The sequence below is a fragment of the Euphorbia lathyris genome, chromosome 2, assembly GCF_963576675.1.
Source record: "Euphorbia lathyris chromosome 2, ddEupLath1.1, whole genome shotgun sequence".
Lineage (NCBI taxonomy): Eukaryota > Viridiplantae > Streptophyta > Magnoliopsida > Malpighiales > Euphorbiaceae > Euphorbia > Euphorbia lathyris.
Genome location: NC_088911.1, coordinates 114213382 through 114235509, shown reverse-complemented (window position 1 = coordinate 114235509; position 22128 = coordinate 114213382). Strand labels below are relative to the sequence as shown.

General features: G+C 34.7%; 1 protein-coding gene across 3 annotated transcripts; it reads right to left on the bottom strand.

The window, feature by feature from the left end:
- Positions 1–3435: 3435 nt before the first annotated feature.
- On the bottom strand, positions 3436–12809 carry LOC136219551 (uncharacterized). Of its 3 annotated transcripts, none has more exons than XM_066006991.1 (11): positions 12558–12809; positions 11118–11440; positions 9634–9711; positions 8984–9534; positions 7355–7999; positions 7082–7236; positions 6078–6265; positions 5853–5986; positions 5414–5763; positions 5229–5332; positions 3436–3866 (listed from the first exon to the last, which is right to left on the bottom strand). In XM_066006991.1, the coding sequence occupies exons 2-11, from the start codon at positions 11407–11409 to the stop codon at positions 3796–3798; spliced, it is 2568 nt and encodes an 855-aa protein (XP_065863063.1). In that variant the 5' UTR covers positions 11410–11440; positions 12558–12809; the 3' UTR covers positions 3436–3795. The 3 variants fall into 3 exon arrangements, with proteins under 3 accessions (XP_065863063.1, XP_065863062.1, XP_065863064.1); XM_066006990.1 differs by having other exon boundaries at positions 11118–11420; XM_066006992.1 differs by having other exon boundaries at positions 11118–11366.
- Between the last annotated feature and the right edge of the window lie 9319 nt (positions 12810–22128).

Genomic DNA, 22128 nt, shown 5'->3' with positions numbered 1-22128 from the left:
ATCTACACCTCTCCTTCTTCCTCCTTCAACCACCGCCTCCCACCACCTCCTCCTTTTTTCTGCTTCTTTTTTTCCCACCCCTCCTAAACCGCCGGTTCTCCTCCTTCTCTCCCTTCCTTTTTGCTGCTGTTTAGATGAGGAGGAAGAAGGAAGCTTGTCTTCCTTCTTCCTCCTCCCACCGTTTTTTCCGTTTTCGTAGTTATTTTCCTTTTTGTTTGTGTTAGTTCTTTAGTTGGATCATATATATTTCATCGTACTTCTGGATCCGTTTGAACTGCACCTGTTGGTTAAACTCTCAGTTTTGGTAACTTTTTCTGTGTTAGCAAGAACAGAAACGTTAGATCTTATCCGTAGATCTACGTGGTTGCAAAAGAAAGGACTTAGATCCGAAGGTTCAGAATGGTTCAAATGCTGAAGATTGGACTGCAGTTGCTTTGCGGCGAATTTGGAGTTACGATCTATATATGTTTCAAATGTTGTTTATGCTTTATGTACCTTTAATGATTTTTTTTGCTTTTAATAGTCATTTTCTTGCTCTCGTGGACTATGTATTAGGCTTAGCCTATATGTATGTAAGGTTTTATTTTTTACTGGTTTCATCTTGTACTTGCAATTTTATGATTTAATGAAATATTAGCATTCCTATAAAAAAAATAACAAAAGGACAAAGATTCTTTTCAAGAAAGTTTTGACAAAGTATGTTGAAGACTCTTCAATTCTTGACATGACACAAAGTCGTCTATGTGTACCTATAAGTTGTCTTAATCAAGAGGGCCCACAAGATTTTTCAAATTTCTTGTCCAAAATTCTTCAATATATTACTTTGAGTTGGATTTTAACAAATTTGTTTCCTTCTCCAAGATGGAGTACATAAGGATAGTCCATATTCGTTCTTCAGAAAGCTTAACGTCATTGCTTTTCCTAAAAACATTCATTATGCTAATTCATGAATACTGGAGTTCACAACTTTAAATATCAAAAAAATTCAATTTATCTTTTCACGTGTTCTCTGCTTAAATTATCAACTTCAATAAGCTCGCTTGTAATTTCTCATCAAATCTGTACTGGTTCTCCACCTCACATGATCATAACTTGAGTAGCTTTGTAATATATATATATATATATATATATATATATATATATATTGATATGCTTTAAAATTGCTCAAGCTCTAATGGCTTCACCAACAGCTCATCTACCTCCAATTGCTCAATATCTATACAAGAAGTATCCTTTTATCCTACACATTGTTAAATTGATTAATATTTTCTTTTATGATTTACTCATATATCATAGTATTCTATTTGTTCTTACTCCTCACTCCAACTTATGATATTTTAGCACCATGTTCTTTTTTATAATGTGTTTATATATATATATATATTAGTTTGAGATGCAAAATGTTTATGATATCAAGTATAAAGGTCTCATTATTCGTAATCATAAACTCTAATGTGATGTTTGGTTCATAGAATAGATTAGGAATAGAATAGTTAATCCTAGAAAAAAAAATCATTCCACCATTTGATTCATTATTTTCTATTGCATTCCGTGAACCAAATGGCATCTCTCCTCTCGTTAGTCGGCAATGGAGAGATTAACAGAGAGATTAATGTAACTGGAAGAAACTTTCATTCTTTGGACTTATGTGGTTGGTTTGTGAGACGCCTCTCCTCTCATTAGTCGGCAACTCATTTTCTATCCTTACGTTGCCTAGCTATTCCATCTTTTCTCTGTTTTGACTTTATGCTAAAAGTTAATCGAAAATCAAACGTGGATAGTTTAGAAAGCAAATTGTCCATTTTAAATTATTTTTGAAGTTTCCTTTATGTGAGGGGACAAACTCCCATCTTCTGTTATTTTTTAAGTTGCCTGCCCTAGGCAACTTAAAAAATAACAGAAGATGGGAGGACAACTTAAAAAAATAACAGAAGATGGGAGTTTGTCCCCTCGCATCTTCTTACCTCGAGCTTCGTCTATTATGGTTGGGGGCTTTCATCCATGGTAGATACATGGACGAAGGTCTCCAACTAATCCCTCTTAGAATTTGTTTAAGAGGTCGGTTATCCATGACCTTTCATGGCTCCACTAGTGTCAATCAATATTAAAACCTTGGTGAAAAAAGTATAATTGTAAGCAGTGTCCTAAAAATCGACCAAGACGGCATCTAGGCATGGATTTTTAGAACACTGTTTCAATTTCCTCAAATCGGCCAGCATAAGTCAGTTTACCGATTTTTTGCCGTCTAGGTGGACCTAGGCGGCTCCCAGGAGGATCCAGAAGACCCTAGACATTTTTTTAAAAAAATTTATCATTTAATTTTATGTTAATTTTTTCAATTTTAAATAAATGATTAAATAACTAAAATTTAAAAGAAAATACTTAAAATATCAAATGTTACTTTAAAGTAATTTAATGTAATTTGTTTTGGCATGTTTTATTTTTGAAAAGCATTAGTGTAACAAATATTAAAATAGATATATTTTCTATCTTAAAATATTTTATATTATTACTTTTACATAGTATAATTCATATTTTGATTGTATCTACATAATAATTTATTTATTAAAAATTATAAAAATATAAATCCGATTAGTTTCCAACTAATTCTCGAAAACCTTATCCATCCGATTAATACCAAGCATTTTTTACCATCTTTTTACAATCTTGATAGTAAGTGCAAAAGAAGTTAACGATTCAAGAATCAACCACACAATTGTCAAATTTGTGGTGTGAAAAAATTATTATAATAAAGAGTTTTTTTTTTTTTTTTTTTTTTGAAACCATTATAATAAAGAGTTAGTGATGCTAATTTGGTATGAAGTGTTATGCAATACAAGTTGTAATGTTTGACTTATATTTGTTCCAATGTTAAAAAATAGTCAATCCCATTTTATCATGTGATTGCGACATTAACAGATGTTGATTTTGGTTTTGCTCAAACCATTATACTCTTATCAAGTTATCATTACAAAAAGGAGGACTTTGTCTCACTTGTACAAAAACATATGATGAAACTATTATTAAGTAAATTGAAAATATTTTTTAATAGTAAATTGAGTAGATTTATTAACACTACATTGAATTGTTTCCATGGTGTATTATACTTTTATCATATTTATTTTACCTTACCTTTTTTAGAGTAGTTCAAAATGTTTGTATACTACCTATATTTTACAGGCAAAGATTAAAAAAAGATCATTATACGAAGCAAAAAAAAAAAAAAAACAAAAAAGTTGAAATCATTCCTAAAAATAGAAAGACCTACTAATATATATAGTCAAACCTTAAGCAGATTCAAGTTATCTACCCTAATTTTTTTGAATTGACATGACATTTTAACTTGCAGATGTAATACATGAAATTATCGACATGTCAATTGATGCATCGGAAACATAAAATCTTATTGTAAAACAAAAAATAAAACTCCCTCCGTGATATTGAAATGTAATTAATTGATTGTACTTATACTAAAAGACTTTGTTACACCAACCGAATACTCGAATAACATAAGAAAAAGGGGGTGATCATACATACCTCTTTCAAATCTCTCTAAATGCAGAGTGACTGAACAACAAAGACATACAAGTATTCAAAGAATACTTCTCTTCATCTATAAAAGAAAAAGGGGGTATATTTCTTTCCCATAATGGGCTTATATAACAGCTTGTTTGTCGAGATCGCAATTTACAGTACATGAGACCAAGCTATATCTCTTAAACAAATCAACAAAACCATCCTAATGTCAAGGTGACAAAACCATTTCTATGAAACAGAAATTCTACTACTTCCATCCTAAAATATCCCCGTGGAAATGCTCGAAGTGGCATTTATCTTCAGTGAACGCTCAGGAATATAGGTGACACCTGTACACCCGGTAAATAGTTATAAGATTCCAGATTTTGATCACCATTTTGAGTTATGAGTATATCACAGAATTCAAAACTTCAGTGCCAATAGAACAAGCATAAACAATAGTCAACAGCTAATCAAATGGCTACTTTGCTTACTAAGCCAAGAAAGCAACAACCTCTAATTCTAGATAAAGTAAATACACTTTGGATGGCATTATAATTCCTCAAAACAAATTTCACTGCAAAATGAATGATCAACAGCAGTCAAATAAGAAACAATGGATCTTTTCTATACGCTAACAGATGAAATTAAGTACTTTGAAAAGCTATAAAAATGTTGTAAGAAAGCTAAATCTAAAGTTTTTTCTACAATTCAGTAGCATATGAAAATTAGTAGTATAAAGAATACAGTAATATTCAGTTTTCTTTTTCTTCTAACATAATAAAATTTTGATTCCACATGCAAAAGAGATGAACTCCTAAAACTGACACTTGACATTTATTATATTTATATAAAGAGACATGCATTGTTCACTTGGGTATTTTAGAGTAAAAGGAATACAGATTTTGGGCCAAATCTGCGGTGAACTTAGCTAGTTCATTTCACTTAACATCCAATGGTAGGGCTGTACATGAGCCGAGCCGCTCATGAGCTTCGAAGTTCGGCTCAATAAAGCTATATTGTGTTCGGCTCAATTTATAAACAACCCGAGCTTGATCACGATGAAACTCGGCTCGAAAGCTTATGAGCAGGCTCGGTTATAGGTTCATGAACATGTTCGTGAGCAAGTTTGGTTCGATTGCTTTTTTAATAACGGTATTTCTATAAATGGGGAAATGTAAAACTATGTAGTTTTGTGTGAAACTTCAGTTTTGTGTTAAAGAAATTTCAAATAAACATAATTAATAAGTTGGTCACGAGCAAAATTCATGAACAGAATTACCAAGTTGTTCGCGAGCTCTGAACAAATAAACGAGCTGCTCGTGAGCTGCTCACGAATAGGATGTTGAGCTCGAGCTCGTTCATTTTCTGTCGAGCCGAGCATGCTATCCAATGGGGAAGTACTCACTCATGGGGCATAAATTACAACAAGAAAAGTAAAACTCAAATATCATGAGCCAACATTTCTTGTATGTATATGTGCACATGAACAACAGCACAAGGATAATAATTATAGCAATTTCACAAGCCAAAAGCAGTAAAAAATATTTAAGAAGCCATCAGCAAAAAGAAATGAACAAGTATTAATAAGCATTTGATAAAGCAGGTACCATATGGCCATGTCTCTTAAAGGAAAATGAACCTAGTTTATAATCTAAATACCGTACTTCATATTGGGAGAAAATCAGATGACTGAAGCTAGGAAATAATACCTTTATCCTTTACATCAATCTGTAATGTATCCAGAGTAATTATCCCATCCGTCAGCGGAAGCAGCTCAAGCTTGATGGTAGCTGTCGATTGAGCAGGAACACGTCTGGTGCAACCACAATTTATTGTTATCTCCTGTCCAACCAGGATCAATACAAGAAAAGAGCAGATGGAATTAAAGGATTACCCCAATGGAACTCTGCTCTGCAGCCACAGATGTGTGCAACCATAACCATTACTTGGAATGACATCAACTTCGGGAGAAGATTGCTCAATTAAAGAAAGCGGGTGAACAACATCATTATTACTCTCTCTTGCACTGCTTAATGAAGGCACGGTGGCTGACTTCTGTAATGTACCACCAAGGTTTTCTCTACTTATTATACCTCTGGATTCTGACAAGCCAACAAATGGATTAATTGTCGTCCTTGGGGAAGTCAAGGACCCAACTGATGGAGGAGAAGTAAATGAGGCAGGAGCAAGAACTGTCATAGTCAAATCTTCTGATGTCAAATTTGATGCCTGAAGGGTTAAGACCTGGCAATACCAAAGCAGCATAAATCAGCTGCCTCTAAAAAAACAAAAATAGAAAAGACATATAACAAGAATGAAAGCAAAAAAGAAACCTGTACTGGAAGCTGCGTGTCTCTTTCATTAGGCTCAGAAGATTGTCCAGACATTTCAGTTGCAACAGAGATCATAAGATCTCTTGGAATACGTGGTCGCCAACTAGTTGGCTGCTTGAAAAACAACCTTGATTCTACATTCAGTATGAACAACAAAATAAAAAAAAATGAAACTAGCAAAAAAGGTACAAATTTTTAAAAAGATAACAGAGAATACATAGTTACCAGTGTAGTTGCATCGACAAGATACTATTATTGCATACTTATCAGTATGACAAACACTTCTCCTCACTTCAACAGGATTTGGTGAAAGATGCAAACTTGATGATCGTGACATTTTTTCACCATGAACTTTAATATTTTTCTGCATAGAACATGCTGGTTTAATAATAAAGGAGTGCTCCTCACCTCTCCTGCCATCGGGAAACTTATTATAAGCCAACGGCAGATAATACTTCTCATCGTAATCAAAAACTTCTCAAAACCAATGATCATAGTTAATATTTCGTTATTAACAAATCCAGAACCTTATGGAGTCTTGTACATAGTATGTAAAAAACATCTATGACCATGTAATTATAAACAATTTAATCTCATTAATCACAACGAAAAAAATCATTTCTTCAACCCGCTAATCTGTATCTGCCCATTTTGTTATTCTTTTACCAAAAAAAAAAAAAAAAAAAAAACAGAGTGATATGAAGCATGTTTTTCTAGGTTTTTCATATTTTGACAGAAGAAAAAAGAGAAGACTCCGTGAGTATTTTCTACATTAACCATTGAAGCATTTCCATATTACTACATGGTATATGCTTGATCACATAATGTCAAGGTCAACACTCAATTGCAACAATTGTCTTCAACATTAAACCGCTTAGCATATTCCACAAACCTAAGTTCCTGAAATTAACCGATATTAACAGAGCAGTTTAAGCTTCACCACGCATGAAAACTCATTGCACAATGAGAAGTACTGCCGTGTACTTCTGAAATCTCAACCATGAAAAAGAATTCTTCCTGTTAAAATGGTCAACGTCAGAAAATATCGTTTTAGCCCTAGTCGAACTCGGTTTATGGGATTACTTAAAGAACTGAGTGTTGCTCATATGAAATATATCAATAAACCATAAACAGCCACCAGCTGTACAGGAGTACCACACGATCAAGTCGAAATGCTTTGAATAACCAACAACTGAGAGTACTTTAAGATGCCTAGAGCAAACAACAACCTGAGAGCTAGATTTGGCAAACTGTGATCATTTCCAGCTTCAATGCAAGCAATTGGCAAAGACGAAGGTGACCCACCCTTTGAAGCCTCCTCAAAAACAATTGTTATGGCATCTATATAGACCACAATTTCAGCAACATGTGTTGGAGAAACATTCTGCAAAACATCCTTGATTAAGTTAATCAGGACTGACAAAAGTTGATACAGATTCCATCATGTGCATACCATATCCATGGAGTAGACCGTTAACATGGTAAAAATTCTCAAAGCACACCTTTATCTGTACACAAAGAAGGTCATCTGTATTGCAGTCAGCAGCAAAAGAACGAATTTCTACTGGTTGAATTATTTCAAGTTTCCTCCTCCACCTCCTTCCCGGAATGTAGATGCCTTCCAACCCACAATGTACAGAAAATCTATCTTGTTCCAGTGATACACCTCGAAAAGATAAAAGGCCTTCACCCCCTTTTTGTTGACCTTTCCACAACTTTTGAGATGAGTACTGATTCCATTCACCAATCTCGAAGCCAGGCTTAGAACTTTGGGATTTACCAGTTTGAGGCTTAGAACTTTGGGATTTAGCAGTTTGAGGAGTTGATACAGTATTCTGAGGTATTGATGACATGGAGTAGCTTCTAAAATGAGAGAATAGCTGAGAACTAGAAGGGGTAGGCTTTTGAGGAGTGCCACCAACTGGACCAGTATTTACACGTGGAGGAGATAGAGCACGAGATGGAGGAATCATGTTATCTATAGGAAGCAGCCATTTTAACAATTCACCACAAGGGTCATAATTAATACCATCGAAGTTGTTTAGACACTCTTGAGAAAGATTTCTGTTCTGATATTTCTCAAACTGAAGAATCTCAATGACAGGATCTCTCAGAAAATTTACACCAACATTAACTTGTAGGAGTACCTGCATCCTTCCAATCAAACAAATGGAATCAGAAACTGTGGCCTAACCAACAGATTCTAATCATTAGAGATGAGCATCATACTGCTATTAGAGTATATACAGTAGGAAGAAAATCAAAGCACTGTCAATGCAAACCTAAAATCCAATGATATCCCATCCAGACCTCCCATCTGTAAGTATTCAGTGTTTCATGTACTGGATACCCATCAAGAAGTTAAAAGAACTACTAAACGTTGAAGGTTAATCAATATATGAACACACTTAAACCAATAACTGATATCTTTTGAATACATTGGAAAATGGGACTTTCGGCGAAATTTTGTTCGAAAAGTGCAAAAATACAGATCTTAAGTAAATGCAAGATGTCTTATTCATGCAGCTTGGTTCTAACATAGAGTCTCCAGTAAATTATTTTTCTTTAATCAACAAAAATGACCTCTTATTAACAGAGGGAGAGAGAAAGAGAATAATTACAGTTTCTAAGACATTGACCTTTTGCATGCATAAAGCCTTCTGCCTTCTAACCAAACTGACTATCATATGGCTACAGAAAATTCCCTATGCATCTCATTGACAAGAAAATAATGGACTGAAGTTTGTGTTTCTTGTCTTTATTGGTTGCTATACCATTTTTGGACAGACAACAGTCCCATATGTAATCAAATTTCTACCAAGCCCTTGAAACAGAACTTGGCATTTATAGTAGGCGGATATATCAAGCATAGCATGCAGCTCCAATGACAATGCTAAAAGTGTGTAACATGCAATTCCAAGTTTCCAACCAAATTGCATAATATGCAGCCTCTATGCTAAATAGCATGTTTTGTGCGCAAGACACAAAACCAACCTCAAAAACATTTGAGTGTAGCAATTCAGGAACAATTTTTTTTTTAAAGAAAAAAAACAAGTTTTAACTATTTTCTTAAAAGTCAATGAAGTGAAAAGGTTATATTGTCAAGAATGCTAAGATCCTCGGACTCATACCACTATGTCTCCATTCGGGAGAGAGCAACAGTTAATACCATCTCTTGCCACTCCACCAGAGATATTGGCATCAAAACTTCCTTTATCAATTAGAGCACCAAGACAGGAACTTGCAGTTTTCTTCAGTCGATTTGCATCGACAGTCTGACCATCAATATGGAAAGGCTTCAATTCAGAAGCACCTTTTTTTGACCAAAGTTGTTCCCCTGACTCTGCTATCCTAACAAAAAAGTGTGAGTTCTTAAATCTTTGCAACAATATTTCAGTTTGTCTTTTATGTTCTTCCATTCTGAGAAAGGATTCACTTGCAGAAATATCCTTCAAAGGATCAGTTTCCTGATCCAGTGTATCCTTCCCATTTTGGTGGCCATCAGAACCCACTTCCCCTACTTCTGAGACCCAGGATATTCCATCTTTGACATTTGCACCATGTTTTTCCGGGCTTTGTCCTCCACTATTTTTGGACATCACCGCAGCAACTTTAAATGGAGTGATGATTTCTGTATCCTGCTTACACGCCGACAAGCATGCCAGGATATGAATTTTCTCACCTGTAAAAGCAATAGAGTTCAGGTATCATGTAACTCTGGATTGCAATACTTACCAAAATGCAAAATCGGAAGAATACAAGAAGTACAAAAGATAGTCACCAGGAAAAACAAAAGACCGGTCCAAGGAGCGTATTGAATGTATATCTGGCGCAGTATCCCAATCATCAGGAAGTTTCCCTGGAAGAACATATGAAGCATAACGCACTATATCAGAATTATCATGTATATGGCAAAATTACAATTTACAATAGAGCCTCTCAAGAACCCATACAAGGGAAATCTTGGTAAACAACTTTCTACAGTTTCTTAATACGATTGTTAATGCTGGAAGTAGAAAAGAACTGCATTAAAAACACATGTTATTACCCCAGTATGACAAAAGGGTCCCCATGCGAAAATCAAGTTGGAGTCCAAATAGGTGCAATGGGGGATTGATAGGTATACAATTAGCTACTGTCAGCTTCTCCAACCAGATATCAGTTTTTCCCCACCAACGAACCACAAACGGAAAGAGAAAAGGAGAAAAATCTTATGGACAATAAGCAAGCCAAAGAAAAGAAAAATGTGAATACAAAGATGCTTCACCCCTCTCCCTGAAGGAATTTTTATGAAGAAAAAAGGAACCAAATACCCATTGGATTTAAAAGAGAGAAAAAAACAAATATTCTTATATTCATCAAGTATCCAACAGAAAGAATAAATCTTTGGGCTCAGAAATCAAGAGTGAACACTATGTGGAAGAGGAGACCAATTAATTCCACATCCTACAAAGTTTGCTTCTAACATGAAATTGAAACTTAGTGTACGTCACCTGAAATAACATGGTTAAAGTAGGGATTATTTGAAATTCCTGGCAAAAAATTTAGTTCACCATTTGAAACTGGGAGAGGGAGCACTTATTCATAAATGCAAGACAACTTTACAAGATACACTAACCAGAAAAACTATGAGCAATCACTGGCTTTCCCATCTAGCTAAAATTTGGTCACATACATAATACAAAATTGATATGAAGAGAAGAGAATGAAGGCTTCACAGCTCAACTCCATCTGAATACCTTGGACCAGAATCCCATATCAAAATAAAGTGAAATTCACCAAGTTAGGAACTTAGGATATGATCAAGGAAACTCCAACTAACACGCCCATCAATCCCTAGGAATCATAAGTTCAGCAATTTTCATGAAGGTGAGAGTTATGAGTTGTCTGCCATCAGCATCACATTTGTGTCACAATTATTGCACATTTTATATCACCCTCAGTTACATCTTATCAATTAGATGTCATTAGTCCACACACAATTAGGAAAGGTTCCATAGGCTATGACCTGATGAAGAAAGTTGGATCTAGAACAATGCAACTTCCTGATATAAAGCAGATGGAAGAGATACCTATCCTAGTATTGTTGAATTAAATAAAATATAACTGCAGGCAAGAGTTCAGTCCATCCATCCTTTAACCAGAAATTGCAGGTGGTGAACAATTTTCTAGTTGTCAATAATAATAATAATCAGATCAAGATGCTTCTATGCAGGAAAACACATAAATTTCATTCAGTAGGACAATGTGGGATCAGGGAAGTACCTTGAGGGATAGTTATCCATCCTTCTTTTTCAGAAACATCTAAGTGGTTCTCCACAACAAGGTCATCACTATTTGCACTTGCAACTCCTGTTGTGCCATTCTCATCTACAAGTGTCTGAGCTTCTTCTCTACGACCTGGACCCATAGGAGATTGAGGGAATGGATCTTCAGCTACAAGACTCTCCAAAGGACCTGAAACTTTTGGTGTGTTGCGTGTTTCTACAGGAGTTTCATGTGCGGGAACCTGTTCTGTGAATGAAATATTGCTAGTATAACGCTGCAGAAAATTCATATTCCAAGTATCTGCAGAGTAAAAGTATGAGCTACAGGAAGATCAGATGAACTAAGATATGACTATGCAAGAAGTTGTTGTGTGCAGGCCTTATCAGGAAAGGATAAAGAAAGTGGAATGCAGGAAAAAATGTGTCCTTGAATCATCAAATTAAAGAAACAAAATGCAACCTACACTAGGAAAAAGGACCCTAATCTATATCAGATAATGCAACAAATGTGAAGATCATACATATCAACATGAATCAAATAAAAGATGGGAAACAATATATATATATATATATATATTTATATGTGTGCGTGTGTGTGTATATGTATATATAGCACAACCCCCAATTCTTTTTCTTTTGTTTATGAAATAGTCTTGAAGAGGGCGAGCCTTGGCGCAACGGTAAACGTTGTTGTCGTGTGACCAAGAGGTCACGGGTTCGAGTCTTAGGAGCGGCCTCTTGCCAAAATAAATTGGCAGGGGAAGGCTTGCCCCCAGTACACCCTTGTGGTGGGACCCCTCCCCGGACCCTCGCTAAGCGGGGACGCGGGGACGCGTAGTGCGACCGGGCCGTCCTTTTTTTTTTTTTTATGAAATAGTCTTGAAATAATATATAATACTATGGATATAATTTGGCTAAATAGTCTTCCAAGTTCTTCTAGAACACTGGAACTTTTCTGGTTCATCTTTGCTTATTTGATCTATGCTATGCTCAGGGATATTAGTGAGCGAAGATGAGTTGGTTGTTGGTTGAATTGAAAGCCCTTTTATGTTTGTTCTATGCATCAGGTTTTCTATATCATTAATTTTTAACAATTTGTTTGTTTATATATTATTGCAGGTTCTGAGCAAAGTTGATTTTCCCCCACAAAACATTTGTCAATAGATCTTTTTTTAGAAGAACATTTGTCTTCAGATAAGGAAATTGAGTTTCTCACTAAAATTCCAAGCTCCCAACTCTAGCCAAACAGAGAAAGAAAGAAAAAAGAAAATTATACATAGAAATAGTACGAAACAGATCTGCAAAAACATTAAAATCACTCATCTAAAACAGCAATGGAGTGCAAAAAAACAAATAACTAACATCAATAAACCCTAAACTGAATGTAGAATTTAGAATTTAGAATCACAAAAAACTATATTAATCAGTAATCACTAACCTCAGTGGCGAATACGAGACTCCAAGTTGTATCCGGCAACGATGAACGGCGCCGGCGGCGAGATTCGCATCCGAGAGAGAGAGAGGAATTGTTAAGGATTGATGGTCCCGCCTCCTGGTTCAGAATTGCAGCTTTTGTTAAGGGAGGGGGCTCAGGAGAGGAGAGGAGAGGAGAGGAGAGAATGGAGTATGGATGCAGTTATTATTTGTTAACTAGATGCAGGTGCGATTTGTTTTTCTTTCTTTCTTTTTTTCTTTCTATGACTATGACGGACTTTTTCTTTTCTTTTCTTTTTTGAATAATGCGATTTGTTAATTTGTATATGTTTTTCTTCCTCTAATTAAGATGGCAATTATCGGGTTACTTTCGTATTAATTTCGGGTTAGTGTCAAAATTAGTCAAGCCTAACCCAACTAAAAAACTTTATAAGTGTGTTAATTTAATCGGATTACAGTCGATTTTGTATCGTATTTCTGGGTAACATGCAATTTTACTACGTATATATATTAATTGTGACTTTTTAAAAATACATGAGGATATGATATATTTTAAATATTTTATGTCATTTTTTATTAATAGATTAACACCAACCGTCCTAAAGTCCGCTAATATCACGTTGAGGGGTCAGTAACGAGTTTATAACAATATAGAATGTTCGAGTCGTGTTTGTAAGTAATATTTGTAATTTTCTTACCTTTATTAATAAATGTGACATGTAAGAATATGAAAAAATATAAGAATTATTTTAAATATTCGTGTCATTTTCAAAATAACATGTCAACTCTAATCCAACCTAAAAATTTATGTGTCAACTTCGTGTCAGTCCAAAAATGACACGTTACTTACTAAGCTAAACTCAAGCACTAAAATTGTGTGTTGATTTCCTGTCGTATAATTGGATCGTGTGTACTTTTACTACCTCTAATTACAATGTGCAACTATTATTTTATTTCGTGTTTTCGAAAAAGTTTAAGCAACGCATCATTTAATTAATGGCTTTGATATATGCAGTCTTATGGGATGCATATACGTATTAAATATATAGAATATTTTCACCAATTTTCAATGTGTATCTATTTTTAGCCCTACTTAATATACATTGAAACACCAAAACATAATAGTAATATTTAGATTTTAGGCGTGTTATTGTGTGTACCAAGAAAGAATTGATATTTGTTGGTGGAAAAATTGGTAAAATTATTTTATATATTTAATGCTTATAGGTAGCCAAAGGGCGAGCCTTGGCGCAACAGTAAAACGTTGTTGTCGTGTGACCAAAAGGTCACAGGTTCGAGTCTTAGGAGCGGCCTCTTGTCAAATAAATTGGCAAGAGAAGGCTTACCCCAGTACACCCTTGTGGTGAGACCCCTCTCTGCACCGCCCCTTTAATGCTTATAGGTAGCCCTTTTTTCACCTTTTGTTTGCCTTTTCATTTGAAAATGGAAATTTTTAGATGTTTGCAAACGTATAGAACCTACTTTGCAAACTCTAGTTTTTTTCTTTGGTGGAGACTGGAGCAAATATGAAAAACAATTTTCCAATTTCAATCATTTCCTTAGCATATATAAAGTTTAGATTTATACTTTAGTATTCAAAATGAAGTGAAAACAATATAAGAACACGCATAAGAAACTCTAGGGGGAGTCGGCCTATGCATTCACCTAGGGCCTCCTAATTAAGGGTGACCTCCAATCCGAAACTTATTTTTCTGATCAAAACAGATCATGAAAGCATAAAGCATCTCCTAAAACAAAAACTTCATACTTATCTCCAACATAAAGACATCTTCAAGCTTCTGGGATTGGACTATACCATCCAATACAAGAAGGAAAGTGAGAACAAGGTTGCAGACGCCCTCTCTAGATAGCAAGAAGGGTTGGAGTCCTCTTAGTTGCAGGCTTTTGCTATGGTCATTCATACATGGATGGAGGACAATCATAAGTCTTATGACAAAGATGACATTGCATCCAAATGAATTCTCTAATTGTTGGTCCAATCACCACTCCATCCCCTTATAATTACTCTAACGGTCTTCTTAGATTTCATTCCATATATTGGGACCTCTATAAATTTCAGGAACAAGATCATAGAGACATGCCATACTTCTCCCATGGGAGGTCACTCTAGCATCAAGGGTACCCCTTTCGCATTCAAGGCCACTTTTACTGGCCTCTACTGATGAAAACGGGAATCAGAGTTCAAACTTGGGATCTCTTTCAAATTGCATGGAATGTGAATACGGAGGTCAATGGGAGCATTCGGATTCACATGAGAATGTTCAAGATTGATTGGCTTTGTTCTCAAGGATTTAACAATAATTTCAAAAGTTTTCCTAAGGCGTGGGCACGGCTTAGACAACTTTGGCCTCTGTTTCTCCATAACAAAAGTGGCATGGAAATTAACGTGGGCACGGCTTAGACGATTTTGGCTTCTGCCTAATTCTACAACTGATGGTGGAATTCATATCAAGTGTCATGCGCAGCCTTATATCCTACCATTACAATAATTAGTTGGTTTTACCCCTACACCTACGCCAACAACAATTATTTATTTATTAGCTTTCTAATTTTAATTAGGCAATTACCCATTTGCCATTGACTTACTCTTTCATTCTTTATTTTATTGTAAGGACTATTACGTCCATAGCTAATTAGATTTAGGTTAGGTATTTATAGATTTCTCTTGGATTGTAATTGGCAGACATCGATTATCATCAAAATTAAAGTTTGGAATTTCTTCTCTTGAGAGGGTTTCTCTTGTGTTCTTTGGAGCACTACAACTGAACAATTCGGAATCGAATCCTTGTTAGTTAGACTAGGGATTGGGTCTTTGCAACTTCGTTTTGCAGGGGTTTTCTTCCGTCTCAATTTATCATTCGGATCGTATTCTTGGTTGTTGGAGATTGGGATTGGGTCTTTGTAACTCCGTTTTACAAAGGTTCTTTTCTATCCAACCCTGATTTGTTATCTTTCTTGGGGATCAAATCTAGTTGTTGGGTTTTCGAGGCACCGTTCCTCGTGGGTTCGCATCAGTTTGGTATCAGAGCCGAGCTCTAACTTTTCAGGTTTTACCTATCTGTTTCTTTTCTTTGATTTTTTTTATTTATTTTTTTCTTTATTGGTTTCATCAAATTGAAATTAGGGTTCATATTTGATTTAGGGATTAAAGTTGATTCATTGATTACATATCAACCTATCCTGCTTTCCTAAGTTTTCCGAAAAAAAAAAATCAAAAAAATAATCTGTGCTTCAGCTAACCAATTCTAGTTTGTTGAAGGTATAGAAAAAAAAATCGAAAAAAAGAGTTGTTGTGGAATTGATTTCAGATTTCAATTAAAAAAAAGAAAAAAAAAGAAAGTTGCAGTGGAACTGAATTGAAGTCTCAATTCAAAAAAAAAAAAGTGCAGCATAATTTTAAGAAAAAAAGTCGAAGAAAAAAACAAAAGTTATAGAGAAATGATATTTTCAATTCAGAGTATAGCACAAAATTAGGTGCTAAGAATTGACATTTTCGATTCAAAGGTACATCACAAATTAGGTGCTTTTAACAATTAGAGTGAAAAGAGGAGATTGCACAAATTTTGAATAGTGTCATCGTATTTGGATTATCTTTGTTTTGTGTTATACTTCCATATCGTCACATTATTTTTGGTCATTGACTTGCTATTCTGCTATCCGTTCTTGTTTACCGTTTTGCTTCTTAGGTTGTAGGATTTAATTTCGGTTTGAACTTTCGGGGTTTTGAAACTGAATTTATTCTATTGAGTGCTTTAAAGAGCACAATAAGAGAAATCGAGCGGTAAAAGACAAAGAGTGGTGAGTGTATCAGAGTGAAAAGCCAAAGAATTGAGCGAAACACCGAGAGGGTTGTGAGCTTGGATTAACTTTTCTTGTGTTTGTTCAACGTGATCTGTTTGGTTGTGTTTCTTTTTCTGTGTAGGAAAAAAAATGGCGAAGGAACAAGTATTGACCTTGTTAAACCGGTTGACGAAGCGTATGGATGTGATGGAAGAGAATCGTAGAATTGCTTTAGAAGCACGCAACGCCGAAGAACAAAATCGATGTGATAACCGGAATAGACGAGTTTGGCAATATGAGGGACAAGGCAGAGAAGACAGAGGTCTTGGAAATGTGAAGCTGAAGATTCCCGCATTCAACGGTAAGGATGATCCAGAATCTTACTTAGAATGGGAGAAAAGAACTGAACTCTTATTTGGCTGTCATAATTATTCTGAGGAGAAGAAAGTGAGGGCAACAGTGATTGAGTTCACAGACTATGCACTAGTTTGGTGGGATCAGCTTGTCACCTCTAGATATAGAAGCAGGGAGCCACAAATTGACACGTGGGGTGAAATGAAAGCCGTTATGAGGAAGCGTTTTGTTCCTAATGAATACTATGATGGCTTATACAGAAAATTGCAATCCCTTCGACAAGGCTCTAAGAGCATAGATGCTTACTACAAGGAGATGGAAATGGAAATGTTGAGAGCCGATGTAGTGGAAGATCAGGGAGCTACCAAGTCTCGATTTTTTGTTGGCCTTAATCGGGACATAGCCAATATTATCGAGTTTCAGCATTATGTGCATTTAGAAGACATGGTACATGCAGCAAAGACAGTTGAACGCCAACTTAAGGAGAGGAATGAAGCTAGAACCTACAATTGGGGGTTTCCATCTACCCACTCTAATTGGGAGGACCGATGGGGAAATCAAGAGAGGGGAATCAGAAATCCATCCGAGTTTAGCAAATCCACAACTAAGACAGACCCCACTGATACGAACAAGCAGAAGGTAGAGGAAAAGCTGAAGGCAAGTAAAATTCAATGTTTCAAATGCTTAGGCTTCGGGCATATAGCTTCAGAATGCACAAGTAAAAGAGCTATGGTGATGAGAGGAGGTGTAGTGGTCACTGATAGTGAGAGTGAGAGTGAGTGTGAGGTAGATGAAGATGAAGGGGAGTTTGATTCTGATGAGGCGAACGACTACACTAAAGCCGAAATAGGAGAATCACTAGTCACCTTACGACTATTGAGTGCTCAGATGAAGATTGCCGAGGACAAGAAACAACGGGAAAATATTTTCCACACTCGATGTCTCGTGAAAAGCAAGGAGTATCAAGATATGATTCCTGAAGACTTGCCTGAGAGGTTGCCACCTATTCGAGGCAACGAACACCAGATCGACTTAGTACCTAGAGCAGTTATCCCTAACCGTTCAGCTTACCAGAGTAATCCTAATGAGACTAAGGAATTACAACGACAAGTGGAAGAGTTTCTTGTTAAGGGATACGTGAGAGAGTCTACGAGTCCATGTGATGTTCTTGTGCTTCTTGTGCCTAAGAAAGACGGGAGCTGGAGAATGTGTGTTGATTGTCGAGCCGTCAACAACATAACAATACTGATTCGAGGTCGAATCCTCCTGAGGAGAGAGGGAATGATGAAAACGGGAATCAGAGTTCAAACTTGGGATCTCTTTCAAATTGCATGGAATGTGAATACGGAGGTCAATGGGAGCATTCGGATTCACATGAGAATGTTCAAGATTGATTGGCTTTGTTCTCAAGGATTTAACAACAATTTCAAAAGTTTTCCTAAGGCGTGGGCACGGCTTAGACAACTTTGGCCTCTGTTTCTCCATAACAAAAGTGGCATGGAAATTGACGTGGGCACGGCTTAGACGATTTTGGCTTCTGCCTAATTCTACAACTGATGGTGGAATTCATATCAAGTGTCATGTGCAGCCTTATATCCTACCACTACAATAATTAGTTGGTTTTACCCCTACACCTACGCCAACAACAATTATTTATTTATTAGCTTTCTAATTTTAATTAGGCAATTACCCATTTGCCATTGACTTACTCTTTCATTCTTTATTTTATTGTAAGGACTATTACGTCCATAGCTAATTAGATTTAGGTTAGGTATTTATAGCTTTCTCTTGGATTGTAATTGGCAGACATCGATTATCATCAAAATTAAAGTTTGGAATTTCTTCTCTTGAGAGGGTTTCTCTTGTGTTCTTTGGAGCACTACAACTGAACAATTCGGAATCGAATCCTTGTTAGTTAGACTAGGGATTGGGTCTTTGCAACTTCGTTTTGCAGGGGTTTTCTTCCGTCTCAATTTATCATTCGGATCGTATTCTTGGTTGTTGGAGATTGGGATTGGGTCTTTGTAACTCCGTTTTACAAAGGTTCTTTTCTATCCAACCCTGATTTGTTAGCTTTCTTGGGGATCAAATCTAGTTGTTGGGTTTTCGAGGCACCGTTCCTCGTGGGTTCGCATCAGCTCTCTCAAACTGTCACTACTTGAGTAGCATAATGTGATACATGTCAATGACGCAAGGCTGGCAACTCTACCTATCTTGGTATACTTCAGCCACTTTCCATTCCAAATGGAGCTTGGAGAGATATCTCTATGGATTTCATAGTTAAGTTACCTAAATCTTATGGTTATGATGCAATACTTGTTGTTATGGACAAGTTTTATAAGGGAGAGGGAACTTCATTACATTGTCTCATCCTTGCAGTGCATCTACAATTGCGTAGATATTCCTTGATCACATATTTTTAAGCTTCATGGGCGCTCTATTGTCTCTAACAAGGACAACATTTTTATAGGAGTATTTGGAAGGTATTGCTTACTTTATTTGGCACCAAACTACTCTTTAGTAGTGCGTATTATCCACAAACTGATGGTCAAATTGAGCGATTCAACCAATGCTTAGAGAATTATCTTCGCATCATGTGTTTTCTAGCCCCTAAGAAATAGTCTAAATGGTTGAGCTTGGCTGAATACTACATAACATAGCGCCATAAAGATGTCTCCCTTTCAAGCTCTCTATGGGGGGTGGTTCATTAACTACCTATACTGCCTACTCATTCCTCTATTGTAGCTGATGTGAAGGTCTTATTTTGTGAAAGGACACAAAATGACTAACTCCTTTAAAGAGTGTTTATCCTTTGCCCAGAATAGGATGAAACAATTTGCTGATCCTAAACGCACAGATAGAAAGTTCGTAGTTGGAGATTGGGTCTTCCTCAAGATCCAACCCTATAGACAGCTTACACTTGCTTGTGTACTTCTCTAAAGTTGTATGCATGCTATTATAGACCCTTCAAAATCCTTGCCAAAATTGGTAAAGTGGCTTACTAGCTCCAATTACCTCCCAATTGTCGTGTTATGATATCTTCCATATATCCCTCCTCAAAAGGAAACCTAACCCCGCAACTACACCTCTCACTACCTTATCTCCAGTTTCAGATGGGGAATTCATTATTTAACTGGCTAAAGTGGCAAACTCTCGCAACGTTATCATTGGTGGTCATTCTGTTCTTTAACTACTCGTTTAGTAGAAAGGGTTTCCTACTATTGATGCTATATGAGAGGCTCAAAATCATTTTGCAGCTCAATTTCCAGAATTCTATAATTTTTTGGGACAAGAATGCAGTGAATGGGGAGGTATTGATGGAAGAAACTAGGAGGACTAAATGTGTGATTTAGTCCTTTACTGCTATTTATTATCTTGTTATCTATTATTAGAATTCCAATGTTTTATTCCCTAAAGCTGAGTGTTATTTACTGTTCTATTTTGCTATTTTCGATTCTAGTGAATTAGTTAGCCACCTATATGAGAATGTCAGTTTATGTGCTCATTCTATTTAAAGGGCATGCGTCTGCTTCCTATATTCTCTTCTTTTCTCTCTCTTTTCCTTCTTCTCTTTTCTAAATCTTTTATTCGATCACCAGAACTTTGGTTTTGACATATCGTTATCCAATACATCTCAACAATCCAAATTATTAGCAAAAAGAGTTTCGAAACTCCGGTTAATTTTTATATTTTATTTAGGCACATCAAACTCTTGATAATTCATTCTAACATATTACAGAGTCAACAAAGGCATTCTCAACATGATTTTGGAAACATAACATCTGGTATAGGATTGAAAAAAAAAATCAATTTTGATAATATTTCATTTAACTTTGTTTGAGAAAATAACGTAGAATGCAGCTTTAGTAATATTCTGACTAACCCAACAGTTCTAATATCCCGTCGCTTTTCTTTTGTTACCTCTGTTAGTTAAGGATTTAATATAGCTAAAAATAAATGATTAGTGATTTGATTTATTCAAATAAAAAATCAGGGATTAATAGACTAAACAATTGAAAAATTAAGTGTTTAAAATAGGCTTAATACACTGAATTGCAAAAAAAAAAAAAAGTTAAATGCGAAAGATATATTGTATACGTCATTAAAAAAAGTTAAAAGATCAAGATCAGTGTATGCGGTTCTAATATTAGAGAAAACATGTCTTATAATTGAATAAGTAAGAACTTCATTTTTTATCTATCATGTGAATTATATAATGACACTAGTTTTTGACCCGTGCGATGCACGGATTTAAATTTAAATATGTAAATATATAAATTTTATTTATAATTTTAAAATTTAACAAAAGTGTTTTTCTAAATTAAATTTTTTATTTTATTTTTTCATTTTTTTTAAATATTATAATTTATTAAATTAACTTGATTTTAGGTTTAAAGTCAAATTTTGTCTCTATTTTATACTTTAAAAAATCAATTAAGCATCAATTAAGCCTTCTGGAGTAAAAAAAAAATCACTTAAATTTTTTTTTAACCTTCCAAAATTATTATTAAATCCTTACAATGCACCATGAAAGATAATTAAATTCCTATCTTGTTAAAATAGTCCATTAGATCCTTAACATATTGCTTATATACTAATTTTGATACTATTATCATATTAGTTGCTATTTAATACATAAATTTTAATTTTACTTAGCAAGTAAAATAATACATATATATATATATAAAATTTATAACTCATAGAAAAAAAATTAAGTTCAATTAAATATGTTTATAAAACGTAAAAAAATTATGCAATTGTTTTTACAATATGTTATTGTATTAATGTTTCTTTTCAAATTTACTATCAAAAAAAATGTTGATTTTCGAATTAATTTTTTTAAATCTTTAATTAGTTTAAAGAACTATAGCTACATAAAATATTTTAGAACTCAGTCAAATTTCAAGAAACTAAAAAACTTAATAAAGTTGAAATTAAACTAATCATTGTTATATATTATACATAACCAACATTAAAAAGTAAAAGAATTGAGCGATTGTTTTATGGAAATTTAGCAATTGAAACTTGAAATCCAATTCACTATATCTAAAAATCTAATTTTAACAAAATAAAAAACGGAATAAAATTGAAATAAAACTAACTTATTCTTATCTTCATCTAAAAAATAATTATAGATAACCAAAATTAAAAAGTAAATAAATTATAGGGATAAAGTGTCAAATAGGTTTATAGTTTTTGAAAAAGTGTCAATTTAGTCTCTATATATAAAATAGATATAGATTTAACATTTAAAAAATAGTATCAATTTAGACATCGATAACAGATTGGATACATACAATTGACAGAAGAGTAATATTAATTTAGACTCCATTTATAAAAACATTGGACCTATTTTAATACCTTATCCCTAAATTATATACTAATGAGTTATCTATAAAGTTGTAACCACCCATGTTGAA